We start from the raw sequence: 22,169 nt of genomic DNA on the forward strand, positions 1-22,169 counted from the left end.
ATGGTTGATGTACTGTACCTGTGATGTATTACTGCCTTTACTGCCTGAAGCTGGTTCATCTTTAGCTGACACCTTCTGCTGCTTCTTGTTCATCCCTAAGAATATTAAATTCGTGTAAGATACCCTGGCATATAAACACCTTCATAAGCAAAGTTAAATATGACGAATGGAACAGGTAGCACAGTGGGAATCACAGCCCTTTTCATGGCAGTCAAAAAGTTAGTTAACTTTGTCATAGAATATTTTGATTTAATCCTGCAAATTATCAAAACATCTGAATGTGTTGCAAAGACCTTATACCTTATGAAAATCAAATTAGCATTAAGCAGGTGCAAAAGCAGATAAACACGAGCTCAGAAATGCTCTTAGGTGGTTGCTTAAGAAAGTTGCATGTAAGCATGTCTTGAGTCTAACTGACCCTAATCAGGTTGAAATAACACAGTCTGATTTACAGTGGGTGGAACAGTAAAATCATGAGAGAAACAACTTTAGATATTAATCTTTAACACTTTATTTAGAGTCATTAAAAGTCTAAATAATTTTTAGGAGTAGTTAAGGCATATATAGTTTTAAAGTTTAGCTTGGTTTAATTTATCTACATGAAAAAGTATTAAATTATTTGTCAGCCACCTTTGATCCAATTTCCAGCTCAGAAATCTAAACACCTACATTTGTGCCTTACATCTCTCTTATATTCCTCATGTTGGTTTATATAAAATTCCTGTATTGTATGCTACTTAAGGCTTCCTTGCTTTTCCAGTATTCCATATTTCTTGGCAGTTTGCAAACACAGACTGAATGATGGAGAAATTTAAGTCTTTGAAATAACAGGCAGTGTAGGACTCCTCCATGTTTTTCATTGGCATAAAATATTATATATTTTCTGGAGGCGACTGGATAGAAGGGACCCAGAAAAGTAGAGAGAAAAAAACATATTGAAGCTGACAAAACAATGTTGTCCAAAAAGAAAGGCATTTTGTTAGATAATGATACTGCAACCTGTACTTATAGTGAGTCCTAAAGAATTCCCCTACTTGTGTAATCTCTGAAAAGCTAAAAGGGCATTTAGAAATTACTGATACTGAAATTCAATACATATTAGTAAAAATGCTGAGCTCTTAAAACCATGGCATTACCTAAAAATACTGAAAATCAAATCAGAAAGCATAACTAAAACTCACAGAATAAACTTTATCTACATGCATGCAAACATGCTCCTTGACAGGACTGGGACATTTACCTTGAAGCATTATATGTTTATTCCTTTATTCCTGTATGCTCCATTAAGTGCCTTTATAAGTTACCCTATCCTACATTTCTGGCCCAACTTGGTGGTCTCTTGAGCAAGGGGGTGGAATGTGGGGAGGAAGAGGTTGAAAACAGAAGATTGTTGAGGAGAAAGAAATATAAGTTGGTTTTAGAACTGTTTTTGCTCAGAGACCAACTTTGCATCTGGGAGATGCTAAAATACTCTGTGTGGGAAATTTCAGGTATTTGTGTTTGCTTTGGGTTGTTTTCTGTCTGCTGAAAGAAATGGAATTCTCTCAAAGAAGATAACAGGATATTGTTAAAGACTTAAAAGCATTCTTTCCCACAGGCCTGGGGGAAGGGAGATAAGAGAGTTCAGAGATTGTAAAAACACAGCCTGGTGAAGGATTGCTCTGGGTTAGGCCCTTTGATATGTAAGACAGGGCACAGGCCTGTTTGGATTTTTTGCCCCAGCTAAGTTTGGGCTAAGCTTAGCAGTGTATTTGTGTCCCTGAGAATAATGGAATAAATCTACTCTTCACATTTCAGCTGTGATTCATGGCCATCTTGGTGTTACCTGCATATATTTAGTTTCCAACAAGGTCCCATCCAACCCAAAGCATTCTAGGATCATATGAAATGATAAATACAGCATAACTAAAGGGAAAAGTCACTGTAATTTAGAATCTTTATGAAAGTTTCTTAAAATACACATTGATGTATCATGTATTGTGCTTCTATTTATGATTTTATTCTTACATGGAAAACTCTGCATCACTCACTTTTTGATTTATTAATGGGACAAATTATATTCCCTCCCCTTCTCATACTAAAATAAACACACTGTCCTGTACTTTCTATGTAACCCTAACATGGCGATACTTAAGAATATTCTTAAACATAAACAGCTGAACATGTCTATTGATGAATATTTTTTTTGTCAGATCAGATCCTAAAAGCCCATAAATCCATATACAGTGTTATATTGACTTAGGCAAATACTGACAAAAAAACCCAAAACACAAAGTTGGATTTCCACTGCATAATCAAGACTTGCTCCATTGCACGCAGCATTCAGTATTAGCTACTATTGACTTCAAGCACAGTGCCAAGATACTCAGTACCTTGAAAAACGAGGACAAGTATTTAACAAGGGAACTTAGATTTCCTCTTTTTTTAAATAAATTAAATCTTGGCCTACAAAGATAAAATTTACTACAGTGTTGTAACCAGTGAAGCTGGTAAGAAAAGCAGCAGAATAAGATACCCCCCTATATTTCTCAAGCTTTAGAATGATTTATAAATATCACCTGAGTAACCAAATGATATGCTTGACAATGGACTAAGGTAGATTCCACTTCCAAACATTGCACCATGGAGCTGAAAAAAAGCAGTGACTGTTTAATATCAATTATCTGGACAAAATAATAATGATAGGCACAGATCTTAATGTAGCTAAGCATCTGCCCCACTTCACTAATTTATTGTCATAATAAATGGTGTTCAAAGAAGTCTTTAAAAAAAATCATGCTGTGAATATACAACTAAGATACTGTATATTCTGGAAACCATGTCCAAATGCCCAAAGATAATTTTACATCATATTTATATATAAAATTGTTGCATTTTCTGTTTCTAAATCTAACGTTACCATAGAGGATGCCACAGAGGGTGCTTCTGTAGATGGCCAAATACACCTTACCCTTAACAAGGCTGAGCAAGTTCAGCATGTGTCTCACATCAAAACCTATGCAGGAACCACAGCCTAAGCCAGACTTTGTGAATCATCATCAGCAACAGCTGCTTTTCTTTTCTTTAAGGTAAGAAATTAAGAGATGGTGATAACAGTCATATGCTATAGAAAAATTCAGTCACTAGTTCAGCCTGAGTACTGGAGGAATCAAGCTTTTGCCTGAGCCAATTCAGACTTGCATATCCCATCATTTTAGGCCTGCACTTTAGCCACAACGCTATCAGCTCTCTGAAAAGAAGAGAGTAAAGGGAAGACTCTTCTTTGGCAACATCACTGCTCCACGTCATGGAGCTTGGGCTAAGCAGAAAAACTGAGCACTTTTTTTTTAGCACCGTGGTCATTTTCTTGTCTCGAAAGGGGAAAGTGTGGGCTTCACTTCTCCTCCAGGGACTGATTGCTTTATGTGGAAAAGTATTTAAGGAAAACATACAAAGTAGCTGTTGGAGCACAAATGAGAACACAGAGTATCTCCTACCCAGGTAGTTATTATGACCACTGAGTTTCAGTCATGCTCACCCTTATTTCTTTCCTCTGACCCAATGACATTACGTCATCTCTGCTATGTACCAGAGCTCCCATAGGAATGTGCAATCATGCTCTCACTTCTCCAGATCCTACAATGTTGTATAGGATCCCTGGTAAGTAGATATTTTTTCCTGACTGGTTGGTACTGGGGTAAGCAAAATGAAATGGGCTCAGGATATGCCCTAGTTGTGTGAGAGATTTAAAAACTATGACTTGCATGAAAAATAACTTTACTGCTTTCTCCTCTTCCTAGTATCTCAACCCTGAACAAAAAAATAAGCAGGAACAAAGGGTTTTTAGTGAATTTTAGTGTGTAAAACCTGCTTTCTTGGGAAAGTATCCTACAAAGTTGCTAATAAAATCACCCAAACCAGTAAGAGGAACAGCAGAGATTTCCATTCCCTTTCTTTAGTGATTCTTAGTCAGCACCCTGAGATCCTCCTCCAAGGTATCACGGACCCAGCTCCAGGGAAAGAGCTGTCAAAACCTTGATGCTAAAATACATTGAATTACAGCTCCTCAGTCTCTCTGATACTGCCTACTTTGCTCTGCAATAGTGATGTCCAGATGATTCAGTCTGAAAAACCAAACTAAACTTTGCAATAGCTCCCTCCTGGCTAGTAAATCCATATTCCCTTCCCAAGGAAACTAGAGAAGATGCTGTAAATCCAGCTTCTGTAAACCTAGTATGCTCATAGTTGCTATAACATAGACATAGTTTATGTAGGTCTAAATTTTAATTCCTGAGACTGCTTTTAAGCAGTACTGAGCTAAGCCTCCTGGAGGTGCTGCTGTGCAATGTAAAATTGAAACACTGATGCCACTTATGGGATTTTTCAGCCATTTTAGCAAATACATTATTTCATTTTAATTGCTTCAGAAAAGTACCTATTCCAAGAAACATGAGCATATTTGAAATCAGCCCTTTTTTCCACCTATATGACTACCAGAATCACATCCCTTGAAAACTCACCTAAGCTTAATATGCAATCAAATGTGCACAGATTAGCTAAAGTCTATTTAGTGTACTATTTACCTGCAACCTCGTATTGGAAGCAACAACTAAGCCATTCCTGAGGATGGAATGCCAATTTTCAATGTGTGAACCACTAAAAAAGTGAAAGAGAATGTGTTAAAATCCACAGTGTAAAATGCAAAATTAAATCAGGAATTCTATAAAACAATAAATTCTCAGCTGTAAACCTCAAATGGCAAGAACACAAAAATAGCATAGCATTTTGGTAACCTTTGATTAATATGAATATATGTACTCACTGAAATGCAAAGGTACTTCCATAAAGATTTTTAGCAGCTCGGAAATTGGATTCTTTGGCTGGTGGACTGCTCAGAAGTAGGAACTGGTGGGGAGTGTGCATAAACTTCAGTTGCTGTAAAATATAAGAGTGTACAAGTGAAAAGAAGTTGATTAACACAAATGGATTGTATTTCCATAATGGTAGTCCTTAAAATACCATGCTGTTTCACACGATATATGACTGCATATAAATAACTACATGAACTAAGTTGAAATTGGTCTCATTACCATAGTTTTACCAGAAATCAAACAGTAAAAATGTCCTTCAGTTTATGAAACATATGAACATTTCTGAAACAATTCAGAAGTAAGGTTCAGATTTGAAAGGCTGCATATTACTATGCCCTTAATCAGAGGATCAAAGGCACACATACTCAGAAATTAATCTCAGCACCATCCCTCTAAAATTCTAGAGCTATATTCTTTCTTACAGTGTATTCATATGTGGATCTCCTTGTACATCATGTCTGTGTACAATTTTGTATTTAATATTTGTCTCAGTTTAACAAGACAGAAGCGTTTGCTAAGGAGGACCGGTTATGAGGAAAACCAAGCTCCTCCCTCTAAGCAATTGTAAATCTGAAATTAAGAGGCTCCAGTCAAGGAAATGTGGAGAAAGAAAAAAATAACAGCCCTTTATTAAAGAATATATGTGCATAGGTAACACAACAAAAGAAAAAAACAAACAACAATCCTGCACCCAAATTCCCACCAAAAACAATTAAGTACTATTTGTCTTTTGGTGCGATTCTAACCATGACCAGCAAGGGGGGGCTGTTGGATCTCTGGAGGAGCGGAGGCTGCAGTTGCTCTCCGATGGCCGGCAGGACTATGGCACTAACTGCCGGGAGCTCAGATGCGGAGTGCTGAGTGCAGAGAGGGGACGGCCACGCAGGTCGGTCTGCCTTCCATGGGAGCAAAGAGTGAAGCCGTCTGTACAAAAGGCTTCTGGGCACCTGTCGGCTCCTAAGGCCCCACTGCAAACTCGGGAGGCACCACCCCCAGAGACTGCAGCACGGACTAAGCAAGACGGGCAGAGGAAAACTGAGGAGAGAGGGCTCTAGGGAAGCGTCCGGCCGAGATGGCACTTCTCCGATGAAATCCGAGGCAAGTCCAGACCATGGCCAGGACAGGGCACGAGAGAATGGAAGAGAACCGGGACCAAAGGCAGCCAGATGACCCAGCCGAAAACTAAATGAACCCCGGGGCTCCCCCTCCACACACACACCTTCTCTGAGTCCGGGTAAAAGTAAAAAAGTGCTGTCTCCAGAGGAAAAACCCACCTCCCCCACAGTTTTCCAAAACAATTAGTCTGGAATGTGCGGCCACTCAACCAGTCCTTTGTGTGTATTCGGCTTCGTTCTGTCCATCCCTTCCCCCTCCCTTGCTCAACATCTTTCTTTCACAGTGGTAAAAGGAAAAAATTCAAAGCAGGGGTTTTTTTCTTTAAAACAAGAAAACCTATGACAATATTCTATATGGTAACAAAACAAATATCAACATTCTTCTCACCCAATCTCAGATGACTACAAGGTAAACACTTGAGCTACTCAAATAGGCTTTTTCTGAGCATTATTCCTTTGATCTATTTTAGATATTCACATGATTCGATGAGTCATGGTCTGAAACTGCCTATTTCTCTTCCCTGTCTATTAATGGAGCCCACGTGATTAATTTGAATGTAGATGCATTTGGGCAGGAGACTCCCACCTAAAATGCTAATATGAGCCATGAGAAATGAGAAAATAATAAAGAACCCACAGACACTTACCCTATTCACCGGTAGTTTCACAATATGTGATCTATTACTAGAAATGACCCTAAAATAAGAAAGTTAGATGTATTAGACATGATAACTGTGATAGTCAATAAAGACAAAAAGAGATAATTTGCTTATCAAATTACATTTGTAATACTGTAATTGCAAACTGTAATGTTATGTTATCATGACGAACTATATTCTATTATGTTACCTGTAGATCTTAGATATATATGTACAAAGAGATTTCCCTAGCAACAAGAGCAGAGTCTGTGCAGACAGAGCTGATAAGAAAGAAAGGAAACAGGGAAGAAGGGGCCCCCTAGCAACAAGAGCAGAGTATGTGCAGACAGAACTGATAAGAAGAAGACGGCAGACAGAGCTGATAAGAAAGAAACGAAACAGGGAAGAAGGGGCCCCCTAGCAACAAGAACAGAGCCTGCGCAGACTGAACTGATAACGAGGAAAGAAAAAAAACAGGAGACCCTGGGGAAACAGGAAGCTATAAACCTATAAAAGACAAACTGAAACTTATTGAACTTGCGGACCATTGGTGGGGCAGGAGACCCTGGCCGCCCAGCGCTGTTTTGTTCATTTGCCTTAAATAAAACTTTTATACAAACTTCAAAAGAGTTTGCTCTCTTTTGACTATAACAACTTGGTGCCGTGCCTCGGACCAGAGTTCCTGGGCAGCAGGACCCTCCTGGGGCGGGCGCCCCCATCCCGTTTGGGCAGTCCTGGGGGGAGTCCTGTGGCACAGACTCTGAAGTTCCGACTGAAAAGATTTAGAAAAGGCAAATAAGCAAATAAATCACTGCAGTACCCTGTAATCTTTGTGCGCAAGTCCGGACGAAGGCTCACTCAGGAAGGAAGTGAGTAGTAAAATCCTCTTCATTCGGGAAGGGGTCCGTTCGGCAGGAGTTCGAATGGAGACTTACTCCAGGAGAGAGTAAGGGTTTCAGGTGCCGTCCGGTCGGGGAGGGGACCGTTCAGTGAGGAGTTGGACGAAGGCTTACCCAGGGTGAGGTAAGTATTTGCGAACTCCCTTTTCGGTTGGGAGGGGATCCCGGAGTGTAAATGACTGAGATGTCCAGTAGGACGAGACGAGTGGGACCTCCTAGTAGTGCAGTTCTCGTACTCCACGAGGGGGCAAGTCACGAAAGGAGGGAAGCGAGTGAATTGTGTGTGTGTGTGTGTGTGTGAAGGCACTTCGTAAGATAGGGCAGAAAAAAAGTAAATCTTCTGCTCCCATGGGTGGCTGTAAAACAAGTCAGGACAGTCCTAAGACTGAGGAAAAACCTAGGGAGGGGGTTGGAATAAGTGATCACAAGGAGAAGTTGCAGGATACCGTGCAGGAGAGGAGAGAACCCGAGAATGAGTTAGTGGTAAGGTTACCGAGCATACCTCCAGATAGTCCTTTAGGAGTTATCATTAAGTATTGGGATGATTATCCCTCTAGAGAAGGAAAATTGAGAGAAAAGATGGTGCATTATTGCATGGAGGTATGGAGGGGGAAGCAAATAAGACAGGACCATTTGTATTGGCCAGTATACAGTTCATTTGAGGAGTGGATATGTCAGGCTCTAAATCTGTATGTGAATAATAAAGAGCCGTTTTGTGCAGAAGAAAGTGAATATGCTAGTTTATGGATGAGATCAGATACTAGGCATTATTTGTTTCCTTTAAGGAAAAAAAAGCAGAAGAAGAATAACTGGGATCTGGAGGATTGCCAAAGATACCCTCCACCATATATCTCACCCCCTCCACAACCTGCACCCATTCCAGCACCGACATTTCAGCCCTCTGCCCCAACAGAACCAGAACCCCCTCTATCTGAGAACTCTTCACCTCCCTCACCTGCTGATAGCAGGAGAGTGACAAGGAGCCAGACTAAGGCAAAACAGAAGATGAGAGGTCAGTTATATCCTTTAAGGGAGATTGCAATGGGGGGACAAGATGCTAGGTTAGGGTTTGTGTCTGTTCCCTTAAATTCAGGGGATGTGAGAGAATTTAAGAAAGAGATGGGGAAATTGTTAGAGGACCCTATGGGAGTATCTGAAAGATTTGACCAGTTTCTAGGGCTGAATATTTACACATGGGAAGAGATGCAAGCAATTTTGGGAATATTATTTACAGTGGAAGAACGAGGTATGATTAGAGCAGCAGGAATGAGACACTGGGACCAGAGACACCAGCAGGGTCCGGCTGCTGACACCAAGTGGCCTCTTCAGAGACCTGACTGGAATAACCAGGAACCGGCTCATAGAGCTCACATGACTGATTTAAGGACTATTATAGTTCAGGGTATAAGAGAAGCAGTCCCTAGAGGACAGAATATTGACAAAGTTTTTAAAGAATTCCAGAGAAAAGATGAATCACCTATGGAGTGGCTGGAAAGATTAAGGAAGAGCTTTCAACTTTATTCTGGCATGGATCCGCAGGAGGATATGATGGGGGGAGCTATGTTTAAGATGCGATTTGTGCAGGGAGCATGGCAGGACATTTGGAAAAAGTTGGAAAAAAGTGATGACTGGCAGGCTAAAGGTTTGGACAAGTTGCTAAGGGAAGGTCAGAGGGTATATGTACGAAGGGACGAAGAAAAAGAGGAAGAAAGGCAAAGGAGAGAAGAGGAAATGCAGAAGAGACAGGAGGAGAGACAGGAGGAATTACAGAAAAGACAGAAGGAGAGACAGGAGGAATTACAGAAAAGACAAGAAGAAATGCAGAAGAAGCAGGTGGAGATGCAAAGAAGGCAGACCAAGGTTTTAGTGGCAGCTATACGAGAAGGACAGAGGAGAGACAGAAACCAAAGACAAAGGATCCCTCGTGGATTTGTTAGATGTGAACTGCCCAGGGAACGTGGTCGACCAGACTTAAGTGAGGTAGAGTGTTATTACTGTGGACAGAGAGGACATGTGCAGAGAAATTGCAGAAAAAGGCTGCAGGATGACCAAATTTATCAGGAAGATTGAAGGGGTCAGGGGTTCTACCTGCTGGGGACCCAAAAGAAAACTGAGCCCTTGATAAAACTTAAATTGGGTCCTCAGCAACAAGAATTTGAGTTCCTAGTGGACTCGGGGGCAGAAAAATCAACTGTACAAAAACTACCTCAGGGCTGTATGACCTCCTCAGACACAGTCCTAGTAGTAGGAGCTAAAGGGGAACCTTTTAAAGTACCCCTCATCAAAGACATGGAAATAGAAGCCCAAAATAAATATGCATTAGGAACATTTTTGTTAGTTCCTGAGGCTGAATATAATCTATTAGGGAGAGATTTAATAATAGAACTGGGAATTAATTTAGAAGTAAAGGAACAGGAAATGCAAGCTAAAATATACTCCCTTACGACAGAGGACGAAAAGAGGATAAATCCTGAGGTGTGGTATACCCCTGATTCTGTGGGAAAGTTAGATATAAAGCTGTTTGTGGTTTCCATCCAAAATTTGGGGGAGTCAATAAGAGTAAAGCAATATCCTACCCCTCACAAAGGAAGAGTCGGGCTTAAGTCCATCATAGAACGACTCTTAATGCAGGGACTGTTAGAACCATGTATGTCACCTCATAATACCCCCATTTTGCCAGTAAAGAAATCTGATGGGTCCTATCGATTGGTACAGGACTTAAGAGAGGTGAATAAACGAACAGTTACCCGGTTTCCAGTGGTGGCAAACCCATACACTTTATTAAACCAACTTTCCCCTGAACACAAATGGTATAGCGTGATTGATCTGAAGGATGCTTTTTGGGCTTGTCCTCTTAAAGAGGACAGCAGGGATTATTTTGCCTTTGAATGGGAGGACCCTGACTCTCATAGGAAACAGCAGCTTAGGTGGACTGTCCTACCTCAGGGATTTACAGAGTCCCCTAATTTATTTGGGCAAGCTTTGGAGCATTTATTAGAATCTTTTGAATCCCGCAAGGGCACCGTCCTAATTCAATATGTAGACGATTTGTTAATTGCTGGGGAAAAGTCAGAAGCTGTCAGGGACGAAAGCATTAGACTCCTGAATTTTCTGAATTTAAAAGGTCTGAAAGTATCAAAGTCTAAGCTGCAATTTACAGAAGAAGAAGTTAAATATTTAGGACACTGGCTGAGTAAGGGACATAAAAGATTAGACCCTGATCGAGTGAATGGAATTTTGTCACTGTCTATGCCCAAAACAAAAAGACAGATTAGACAGTTTTTGGGATTATTTGGGTACTGCCAACAATGGATTGAAAATTACAGTACTAAGGTTAAGTTCTTATATGAAAAATTGACAAAAGACGGGTTAGTAGAGTGACAAAGATGAAAAACAACTAGAAAAATTGAAGGAAGATTTGGTAAATGCACCTGTGTTAAGTTTGCCAGACAATCGAAAACCTTTTTATCTATTTGTAAATACTGAAAATGGTACGGCCTATGGAGTCTTAACTCAGACCTGGGTCGGACAGAGAAAACCAGTCGGATACTATTTCAAATTATTAGATCCAGTCAGTAGGGGATGGCCGACCTGCCTGCAAGCGATAGTTGCTACACCTTTGTTAGTTGAAGAAGCTACAAAAGTGACCTTTGGAGGAGAATTGAGAGTTTTTACCCCTCACAATATAAGGGGAGTATTGCAACAGAGAGCTGAGAAATGGCTGACAGATAGCCGGCTGTTAAAATATGAAAGCATTTTATTACATTCACCTAAATTAGAACTAGAAGTGACAAATCTACAAAATCCAGCCCATTTCTTATATGGGGAGCCCAAAGGAGACCTGGTACATGATTGCCTACAAGTAATAAATTTACAGACAAAAATTAGGGAAGATTTAGAGGAAGAAGAACTGAGTGAAGGAGAGAAATTATACATAGACGGTTCATCTAGGGTAGTTAATGGAAACCAGAAGTCAGGATACGCAGTAATAGATGGAGTGACTTTTCAAGTCAGAGAGTCTGGGCCCTTAGACAAGACGTGGTCAGCTCAGGCTTGTGAGTTATATGCACTGTTGAGAGCTTTACGGCTATTAGACAGAAAAGCAGGCACTATATTCACAGATTCTAAGTATGCGTTTGGGGTGGTTCATACTTCCAGCAAAATATGGGAAGAAAGAGGACTGATCAATACACAAGGTAAGGGACTCATTCATGAGACTTTGATTCGAGGAATCCTAAAGACTCTGAGAAAACCAAAACAGATTGCAGTTATATATGTTAAGGGACATCAAAAAAGACTAAAGGTTACTGTTGGAGGCAATAACTTAGCAGATGAAGAAGCAAAAAGGGCGGCTTTATTAGTAATGGCTAGTTCAGAACAGGAGGACATAGACATTCCGAAAAGCTTTAGTGAACAAGAAAAAGAAAAACTGCAACAGTCTGGAGCAAAAGAAGAAAACAATAAGTGGGTATTACCAGATGGTCAGGAAGTACTCCCAAAAGGTCTTGCTCAGAGAATAATGAGAAAATTACATGAGCAGACACACTGGGGGACACAAGCTTTAGTGGATCAATTTGAAAACAAATTCGTCTGTGTGGGAGCTTATGGAATAGCAAAAAGAACTCTTGAAGGGTGTTTAACCTGTCAAAGGGTAAATAAAAGACAATTGAGAGAGTGGGTACAAGGAGGACGAGAGTTAGCTAAGAGACCTTTTGAGAAAGTACAGACAGATTTTACTGAGCTACCTAAAGTAGGAAGGTACCGCCACCTACTGGTGTTAGTGGATCATCTCACCCACTTTGTAGAAGCTTTTCCTGTGGCACAGTGTACCGCTAAAACTGTGATTAGGATTTTATTAGAAGAAATTATTCCAAGGTACGGTGCTGTGGCAGTGGTGGATTCAGATAGGGGACCACACTTTACCTCTAAAATAATCAAAGAAACAACAGAGCTTTTTGGAACCAAGTGGGAATATCATACTCCTTGGCATCCACAAAGTTCTGGTAAAGTGGAAAAAATGAATGGTGAAATAAAGAAACAATTGACTAAATTAATGATAGAAACTAAAATGAATTGGGTAAAGTGTTTGCCATTGGCCTTATTATATATCCGAACCCAACCACGTACGGATACTGGGGTGTCACCATTTGAAATGATGTATGGAATGCCATATGATTTTGGAATCCCGATAGAAAATCCAAAGGTAGAAGATACCCTCTTGAGGGAATATATAATTAAGTTAATGAAAAGAAGACAGAATTTGAGGAAGAAAGGATTAGTAACTCAGAGACCCCCGTTGGATATGGCATTACACAAAATTCAACCTGGAGACAGAGTGTTAATTAAAACATGGAAAGAGTCCTCATTAACCCCTTGTTGGGAAGGACCTTTTGTCGTTCTTCTCACTACAGATACAGTCATTCGTACCGCTGAAAGAGGATGGACTCACGCATCTCGTGTTAAAGGACCAGTCAACACTCCTGAATGGACTGTAACCTCTCAACCCGGAAATCTCCGAATGACGTTCAGAAGAGCAGGACTGGTAAATGAATCGCTTTGAGCGGGACGTAAGATCCAGCCTATACTCCTGGTTTGGAGTACCTTCAGACCTAACCTTAATAAGAGTTCGGTATAGCCATTGGCTGAGCGGACCAATCCCTTACCAGACCAGGGGAAGTGGACTGTATCAAATTGCCGAAAAAGGGAAACCTTTTCCTTTTTGTTGTGAATTCGAAACTAAAATTACTCTGCCAGAAAGACCTGTACGAAAAATTCCCTGTATAAAACACCCCGGCTCAGGACACCAGGGTTGGGTCAGTTGTAAATGTATATTATGTGATATAGAGTGGTATTGTGTAGCAAGTAGACGGAATACCCATTGTATGAAATGTCGAGATTTCTTTATTGCTTCTGATGAGCAACTGAGTGTTCTGGAAATTGACAAGTTATTCTGCGGATGGGAATGGTTGGTACCAGAAAACTGGGAAGTCTATAAAAAGGATTGGTACAAAACTTTACAACAGTGTGCCATTAAATTCACCTGGAAAACAAATTTAACAACCAAACAACTTTTAGAGATACTAGAGGAGCATATGGAACAAACGAGTCTTGAGAAATAGAGGGAAGAACTGAAAGGTTGTAAGAGTCTACCAAAAACCCATACTCTCCTGAAGAATATTGACTGCTGCCGAGAAGATATTGAAAACCTCGTTGCTCCCTGCAAAGGAGTAGACGAAGGAGGCAGAGCAATAATACGGTGGAGAACAGATATGGGAAATTATATATGGATTGTAGTATTTTTGTGGCAACTTCCCCAAAGCAGGGAAAGTCCACATCAGCCATACAATTGGACCCTGACCAGATGGAGCGATCTAAAAATAATTACGAGTAATCTTACAGCAGGACCTCCCAGTTTCTCTGCTACACTGTGTCAACTGGCACCTTTATCATGTTGCTTAAATTTGAAACCTTATTATCTTTGTCCCGCATCTAATCCAGGAAAGGGATATTGTAATTACCCTAATCAATATTATTGTGCGTACTGGGATTGCGCCGCAATTGCTTCCGCCTGGACCCCTACTTCCCAAGATAAGTATCTAACAACGACATGGGGACCACCTGGCTGCAAACCTTCACAAATTGTTTTGTCTAGAGGATTTAGGAGGGATAGCAATTGTGGTTATATAACCCTCCAGGTAATGCAACCAGAGGACCTGGGATGGTTAGTAGAAAAAACTTGGGGAATCAGATACTGGGAACCTGGAACAGACAGGGGAGGGTTGATAACAATAAAAAAACAAGAAATAGCCCAACGCCCTCTGGCAATAGGACCCAATAAAATAATAAAAAGAAAGAGGATAACTTAAACCAGAAGGAGAGTAGGAAAAGAAAGACTTTCAAAGCCTCAACTGTCCCGACTGTTAACTTTAACAACTCTAGTGTAACCTTAACCTACACCAAGGTATATGAGAAAACAGAACCATTATTACGATTAATGCAAGCGGCCTACTATACACTTAACCACACAGACTCTAACATGACTAATTCCTGTTGGTTGTGTTATGATATCAAACCCCCATTTTATGAAAGGATAGCTTTGAACACCTCATTTAAAATATCCAATCAGGGATTGGGAAGAGAAAAAGATAGGAATCACTCTCCAGCAGGTGAGAGGACAGGGAGTGTGTATAGGAAATGTACCTCCAACCAAAAAGGACTTATGCAGCTATACCATAAAGAAACTAGATAAAACAAAGAAATGGGCTATACCTGGTGGAGAAGGATAGTGGATATGCTCAAGGACGGGCGTAACCCCCTGCTTATCTTTACAAGTATTTAACGAAAGTAAGGAATTTTGTGTACAAATAACGGTAATACCCCGAATCCTTTATCATTCGAGGGAATCAATTTTAGACCATTGGGATGATAATAAACACAGAATACAAAAAAGGGAACCACTTACTGCCATAACAATTGCCATGCTCCTTAGTCTGGGAGCAGCGGGGGCAGCTACGGGAATTGCATCCCTTGTTGAACAAAATAAAGGGATAACATCTCTAAGAGCAGCAGTTGATGAAGACCTAGTGAGAACTGAAAAATCAATATCATATTTAGAGAAGTCCCTCACTTCACTTTCTGAAGTAGTTTTACAAAATAGAAGAGGATTAGATTTAATATTCTTACAACAAGGGGGGCTATGTGTTGCATTAGGGGAGGAATGTTACTTTTATGCAGATCATTCGGGAGTAGTTCGTGAATCTATGGCTAAATTACGTGAAGGAATTCTTCAAAGAAAAAGGGAAAGAGAAACTCAACAGAGCTGGTTTGAATAATGGTTTAACCAATCACCTTGGTTAACTACTTTAGTTTCTACCCTAATAGGCCCTCTAATAACGCTATTAATTATTTTGACATTTGGTCCTTGTATCCTAAATAAAATTGTGACTTTTATTAAAAGTAGTTGAAACAGTACAACTTATGGTAATGAGACAGCAATATCTGGAACTGAATGAAGAAACACCTAAAGCAGAACAACTTCCTACCTTGATTGCAGCTTGAGAAGCCGTAATAAGGTTTGATAAGCAAATTACTGATAAATAAGAAAAGGGGGGGATTGTCATAGTCAATAAAGACAAAAAGAGATAATTTGCTAATCAAATTACATTTGTAATACTGTAATTGCAAACTGTAATGTTATGTTATCATGACGAGCTATATTCTATTATGTTACCTGTAGATCTTAGATATATATGTAGAAAGAGATTTCCCTAGCAACAAGAGCAGAGTATGTGCAGACAGAACTGATAAGAAGAAGACGGCAGACAGAGCTGATAAGAAAGAAACGAAACAGGGAAGAAGGGGCCCCCTAGCAACAAGAACAGAGCCTGCGCAGACTGAACTGATAACGAGGAAAGAAAAAAAACAGGAGGAGACCCTGGGGAAACAGGAAGCTATAAACCTATAAAAGACAAACTGAAACTTATTGAACTTGCGGACCATTGGTGGGGCAGGAGACCCCGGCCGCCCAGCACTGTTTTGCTCATTTGCCTTAAATAAAACTTTTATACAAACTTCAAAAGAGTTTGCTCTCTTTTGACTATAACAATAACCAAACAGAACTTTTCTTCTTGAGCACGTGTTATGAATGGCCACCACAAAGCACCCAGCTTCAGGCCTTTATCAAATGGAAGCAGACCAAACCTTTGATGCCTAAAAATTTTTAGACATTTTGTATATTTTAATATAGCTGTATAATTTTCTTTCACTTTAGACACTTTAGACAGTTACTAAAATCTTTTCTCATGGTTTGTGCTACATTCCAATGAATTTCTGTTTAACAATCTTTTCAAGAAAATTGATTTTAGCAAGGGCATCCTGTTTGGGACATGCACCTGGAGCGGAATAGTAAGATACATTGTAGTCAAAACAAGATAGAGGGCCCAGAACCCTTGGAAAGGCTCCAATGGGTCAGTTCTGAGAGTGGTACCAGGGGCAAAAATGGTTTTCGGTTTGGATGTACCCACTAGATATGATAATTAGTTAAAGTTATAAAAGTGTGAGAATTCTGTGTGTGTGCGCCTATGTACTCTGTGCACCTGAAAACTTTCAATAAAGAACTACTCTCTACCTTATCTATCTCCTTGTTTGGAGAGTTTTTTCTTCCATTTTAGGCATCACCTTGACTACAAATCAGATCTGAGGCCATACAAATAAAATGGAGTTCTTTCAGTATTTTCAGAAGGCCCAGATGGGGACCAGAAACAGCCCATAAAGAAATGCAGTTGTCAATGTCAACCCTGACATTAATTCTTAGGGTGAGTTTATACCAAACTTGTGAAATGATTATTCATTCAACTTGTTACTTTAATAATTATCATTTCATGTGAGTCAATTTTATACCACTGTAGAAGAGGATGCGCAAGTGGGTCTTGTTTGTCCATCTGCTTCTTTATTTCCAAGTACGGTGCCTAGAAGAGAGTAATTATCTTCTTTATTTATAGTTGAAATCATAAGGTTAAATTTTATATGTTACATTGCCCATGCGCCCATGATTTCATCTATTAAAATGAATACATGGGACTCATTATTAAGCTTAAATCATAGTTTTACTGACATTTAGCATTGTGCTGTTATAAATGTCTTTTGACAACAAGAAATAATACAGCAATTACTTTCCCTGGAGTAAAATAATAAGCATATAATTGCCATCAAAATGTGTAAATTGCAGCATACATTGGGGATCTTAGGGAGAACAGCAGAAGATGTCTCTTTATGTTTGGCTCTTGGAATAAGGAATTGGACTGGAACTTCACAAAATTAAGTCTCTTGAAATACCCCAAGATAATCCATTCCAATTTGTTAACTGTTTTATGGTATAAACTGGCAAAGTAAAATACCGTATCAACTTATCTCTTTGAGAACATTTCTTGATTTCAATCACAGAGCAAAGCATCCCTTTAAAGCTCTTCAGTCCAAGAATTATTTAAACATTAAAAAAAAAGCAAAATTGTAGTTATTTTTCTTTTAAAAAGACATATTAGGAAACAGAAATGACTTGTTTTTTTTAATTTTTAAAAGATGTTAAAAATATCTGTTTTCAATTTATTTTACTGCTCTCTATACACCTCATTCTTCATTCCAGAATCCTAAAGTACTTTATGAATACATATAGAATAAGATTTATAAAACTTTGTGAGGTTATATTTATATAAGAGTTGGAAAAGCAAGGTACATAGGAGAGGTTTCAATAATCACTTCTAATCAGCTGGGCTGGTTGGGAAAAGGAAGTGTAACAATAAGCGTAAGTACGGCTATCAGATTCTGTCCCACTGTGAATATTCCAAGTCCCCAACCGTATTTAACCAAGTGTTTTGTTATAATAGAAATAAATCTATCATTCAGAACACTGTCACAAAATCGATTTCTTTTGATTTGGAAATAAAAGACACAGTTTGATATTTCCAGAAATGCAGAAGTTGGTGATCATCTTGTAACAATGTCCCCTTTTTCCTGTTATTATCTCTTATTTAAACTTCAAAAGATCTGAGTTCTACTTCATCACTTTTATTTGACTGCTGTTAGGGATACTCTAGGTTTGCTATTTTTAACACACATTTTAATATTATTACAGTTCTATAGGAAAGAGATGATACTATTGACTTCCCCACTAATCATAGGCAAGCAATAAAAACATCTTCCAAGTTCTAGAAATGACAATTAGGTTATGTAAAGATTTTTAAACTCACCTGCGTCATCTCTCTAATAGAAGTGATACTATCCAATGCTTTCATGACTCGGTCATAATTCTTCTTCTGATGCAGTATAAAATAAGCAAATAAATTAAAAGAATATTGGTCTTTGGCTCTACAAAAACATGAATTCTTTGAGTGCTCATAAAACCAAAGTTAGGACCAATGTTCAGTAAACCACTCCTTTCAAATATTTCTAAGCAATAGATTCCTTCCACTTTACACATAGACTCTGTCATTCACAGTCCAGGAAAAGTCCCTGAAAAAATATTATCATGATAGTTTTTCTTTGAATTTCACTGGAATCTCCAACACACAACAATGTGACTCACATAAAAAATTAGATCACTTTTTAAACAAGTATTTGTAACTAAACACAGTGTTTGCCAATTATTCGGACAATATGCTATTAAGTTAAATAAATGCAGTGAAAAAATAGATTTTAAATAAAACACTAAATAAGTAGATGTGTTTACTTTGCTAACAGCTCTATAAAACTTCAGAGGCATTTCAGCTTTCCCTCTGCCTCACACTGAGCCTTGTCTACCTCCTTACTGGGAACTGTTACCAGAGGGCTCCACGTTTTTCTGAGCAGATGAGCTTAACAGTCCATGTGTCACCAGTTCCACATGCCATGATGCCTTCAGGAGCATCATTGTTCCCCATCTTTGGGTCTTGTCAACTTCTGCCCTTGGGCTTTCACCTCGCCCATGCTGGCAAGAAGTTGAGAGGAGGTGATGTGGGCCCTGCCAGCTCAGGAGCTCTCTCCCCTTCTGGTGTGACCCCTTTTCACATTCCCTCATCTGCTTCGAATCCCCACTCTGCCTATCTGCCAGACTAGCTGTCTCATCATCATCCCCTTTCCAAGAACCTCTTGGCAAATCTTCCTTCCTGAACGCTACAGAACACACTCGCCCTTTCCTCTGAGAAAGACCACTGCTAACTGGCCTTTGTTCAGAAAAAGTGAAATGCATCACAATTCAGGATGTCCAAAGTTCTCATTTTATGCCCTTGACATGGCTCAAGTGAGCTGTAATAGTTCACAGCTTCTCTAGGGCTTTCCTGAGAGGCAGCATTTGCAGCCTGAGGACCAAATAGTGCAAACACAATTCATTACTTCCAAATTGATGCTTGTAAAAAACTTGACTGTTATGTCCATTTCACAGAATCACAGAATCAACTAGGTTGGAAAAGACCTCTGAAATCATCAAGTCCAACCTATGACCTAACACCACCTTGTCAATTAGACCATGGCACTAAGTGCCACATCCAGTCTCTTCTTTAACACCTCCAAGGGACAGTGACTCCACCACCTCCCTGGGCAGCCCATTCCAATGTCCAATCACTCTCTCTGTAAAGAACTTCTTCCTAATTTCTAACCTAAACCTCCCCTGGTGCAGCTTAAGACTGTGCACTCTTGTCCTACTGCTGGTTGCCTGGGAGAAGAGACTGACCCCCACCTGGCTACAACCTCCTTTCAGGTAGTTGCAGAGAGTGATGAGGTCTCCCCTGAGCCTCCTCTTCTCCAGGTTGAACAACCCCAGCTCCCTCAGCCTCTCCTCATAGGACCTGTGCTCGAGTCCCTTCACCAACCTCGTTGCCCTTCTTTGGACATGCTCCAGCACCTCAATATCCTTCCTGAATTGAGGGGTCCAGAACTGGACACAGCACTTGAGGCATGGCCTCACCAGTGCTGAGTACAGGGGGAGAACCACTTCCCTGCTCCTGCTGGCCACACTATTCCTGATACAGGTCAGGAAGCCATTGGCCTTCTTGGTCACCTGGGCACACTGCTGGCTCATGTTCAGCTTCCTGTCAATCCAAACTCCCATGTCCCTTCCTGCCTGGCCACTCTCCAGCCACTCTGTGCCCAGCCTGTAGCACTGCAGGGGGTTGTTGTGGCCAAAGTGCAGGACCCGGCACTTGGCCTTGTTGAACCTCATACTGTTGGATCTATCCAGCCTGTCCGGGTCCCTCTGCAGAGCCCTCCTGCCTTCTAACAATTTAAAATTCAGTTTAAGGACATAATTGTTTGTAAGGAGAAAATGAGATGACAGCAATAACCACTTTATGAATAAAAAGATGGACTAGAAATCCCTCAGTCTACATGGTCTACACCTCCTAAAGGCCATTGTATTGGGTGTGGCTGAGATGGAGTTCATTTTCCCATAGCAGCCCTCACAATGCTGTGCTTTGCATTGGTAGCTAGAAGGGTGTTGATAACACCAGTGTTTTGGCTACTGCTGAGCAATGCTGGCACAGCATCAGCACTGTCTCTCAACATGCCCCCCTGTATTCGTGCTTAATTAGATGCTGCTAATTTTGGTCTGTGTTTGGCCCAGCCACCTGTGAGGATCTGTTCTTTTCCTGCCAAGTTATGTGAAAACAGGCACTGATAAATGAGAACTTCATCCTTGAAGGAAGTATCTTGTATAAACTGAAATTAATTGGGGCCTCACTGTTGGCTGACTGCCCTCCAAGGGCATTTGAAGGGGAAAGTAAAGAGGAGGAGGATGAAGTAAGCCCCCAGACTCATTTTGGAAAGACCCCCCGAGGTGTAGTGCACAGGCACAGGGAAATTCCAATGTACACACACGTGCGCAGAAGAGGTACCACTTACATAACGGGGGAGGGACCGAAGGCCTTAGCTGGGCTGTGCTGGCCACACCTGCCCAGGTAGACGTCACAAGTTAATTGTATAAAAAGCAGATAGCTCTTGCTGGGAGCAGAACTCAAGCTTCACATGGAGGACAACCTTGCCTTTGCAGGGACGCCTGCTATCTTGTGAGCCTGCCGACGCTCCAAGGATGCAGCTTCTGCTATGGGGAATTCTAAGCATTCTGGGGTCAGTAAGACAACCTCGTAAGTAACGCCTGAGTGAGTGGGGGGTTGTCTTGGGGGCTTGTTTCCCTTCTCTTTCTTGTCTCTCAGCTTCTCGTTTTGTTAGCTACTTTTTTGTAATAAATATTGTTTTGTTGGGCTTTCAACAGTGTACTGGTTTCAGTTTCAGCATTCTCCCTGCTACACCCCCTCCATCAAGGGTGGGCAAGATCCTGGGGTGGGACACACACAACCAGGCCAGCTGACCCAAATTAACCAAAGGGATATTCCATACCATATGATGTCAGCTCAGATATAAAAGCTAAGACGAGGAGGAGAAAGGGGGGAATTCTTTTTTTGCAATGTTTGCCTTCTGGAGCAACTGCTATGTGTGCTGAAGCCCTGCTTCCTGGGAAGTAGCTGAACACCACTTGCGGATTGGAAGTAAAGAACCTTTTTTTTACTTTGCCTGTGCACATGCAAACTTTCACTTTTGCTTTAGTAAACTGCCTTATCTCAACCTGCGAGTCGTTTTCCATCTTATTGTCCAGCTGGGTAGTGGAGTGATAGAGCAGCTTGGTGGAAACCTGGCATCCAACCAAGGTCAAACCACCATAGCCATCTTTCCCTTTGTGTCCAATGTGTACACTGAAAGACACTAAGAATACCTAGAACTTGTACCCTAAAAGAAGTGTAGTGGGTTTCTGTGGCTAGGTTTTGGTAGGGGGGGGCTACAGGAGTGACTTCTGTTAGAAGCTGCTAGAAGCTTCCCCTGTCTGCTGGAGCCAATGCCAGCCAGCTCCAGGATGGACTTCCTGCTGCTGGCCAAGGCCAAGCCAATCAGGAGTAATAATAACAACGCCTCTGTGATAACATATTAAAGAACAGAAAGTTATTGCGCAGTAAAAATTCCAGCCAGGGAAGAGCGGAGTGAGAATATGGGAACAACAGACACCAAAGTCAGTGCAGAAGGAGGGGGAGGAGGTGCTCCAGGTGCCGGAGCTGAGGCCCGTGCAGACCATGGTGGAGCAGCTGTGGAGCAGCCCACGGAGGACCATCGGGGTGCAGAAACCCACCTGCAGCCCATGGAGGAGCCCAT

General features: G+C 40.8%; 1 protein-coding gene across 2 annotated transcripts in view; it reads right to left on the minus strand.

The window, feature by feature from the left end:
• Positions 1-22,169, minus strand: part of LOC113981412 (poly [ADP-ribose] polymerase 8-like) — a 224,038-nt gene that overhangs the window by 9,367 nt on the left and 192,502 nt on the right. For both annotated transcript variants that reach the window (XM_027708790.1, XM_027708789.1), the window contains 7 exons: positions 18,248-18,313; positions 16,902-16,969; positions 6,613-6,661; positions 4,802-4,914; positions 4,563-4,635; positions 2,559-2,628; positions 19-95 (listed from right to left, as the gene is read on the minus strand). In XM_027708790.1, the coding sequence (XP_027564591.1) occupies positions 19-95; positions 2,559-2,628; positions 4,563-4,635; positions 4,802-4,914; positions 6,613-6,661; positions 16,902-16,969; positions 18,248-18,313 (516 nt within the window). The remainder of the gene's footprint in view (positions 1-18; positions 96-2,558; positions 2,629-4,562; positions 4,636-4,801; positions 4,915-6,612; positions 6,662-16,901; positions 16,970-18,247; positions 18,314-22,169) is intronic.

This window comes from Neopelma chrysocephalum, unplaced genomic scaffold (assembly GCF_003984885.1).
Source record: "Neopelma chrysocephalum unplaced genomic scaffold, ASM398488v2 Primary Assembly neopelma1_96533, whole genome shotgun sequence".
Taxonomy (NCBI): Eukaryota; Metazoa; Chordata; class Aves; order Passeriformes; family Pipridae; genus Neopelma; species Neopelma chrysocephalum.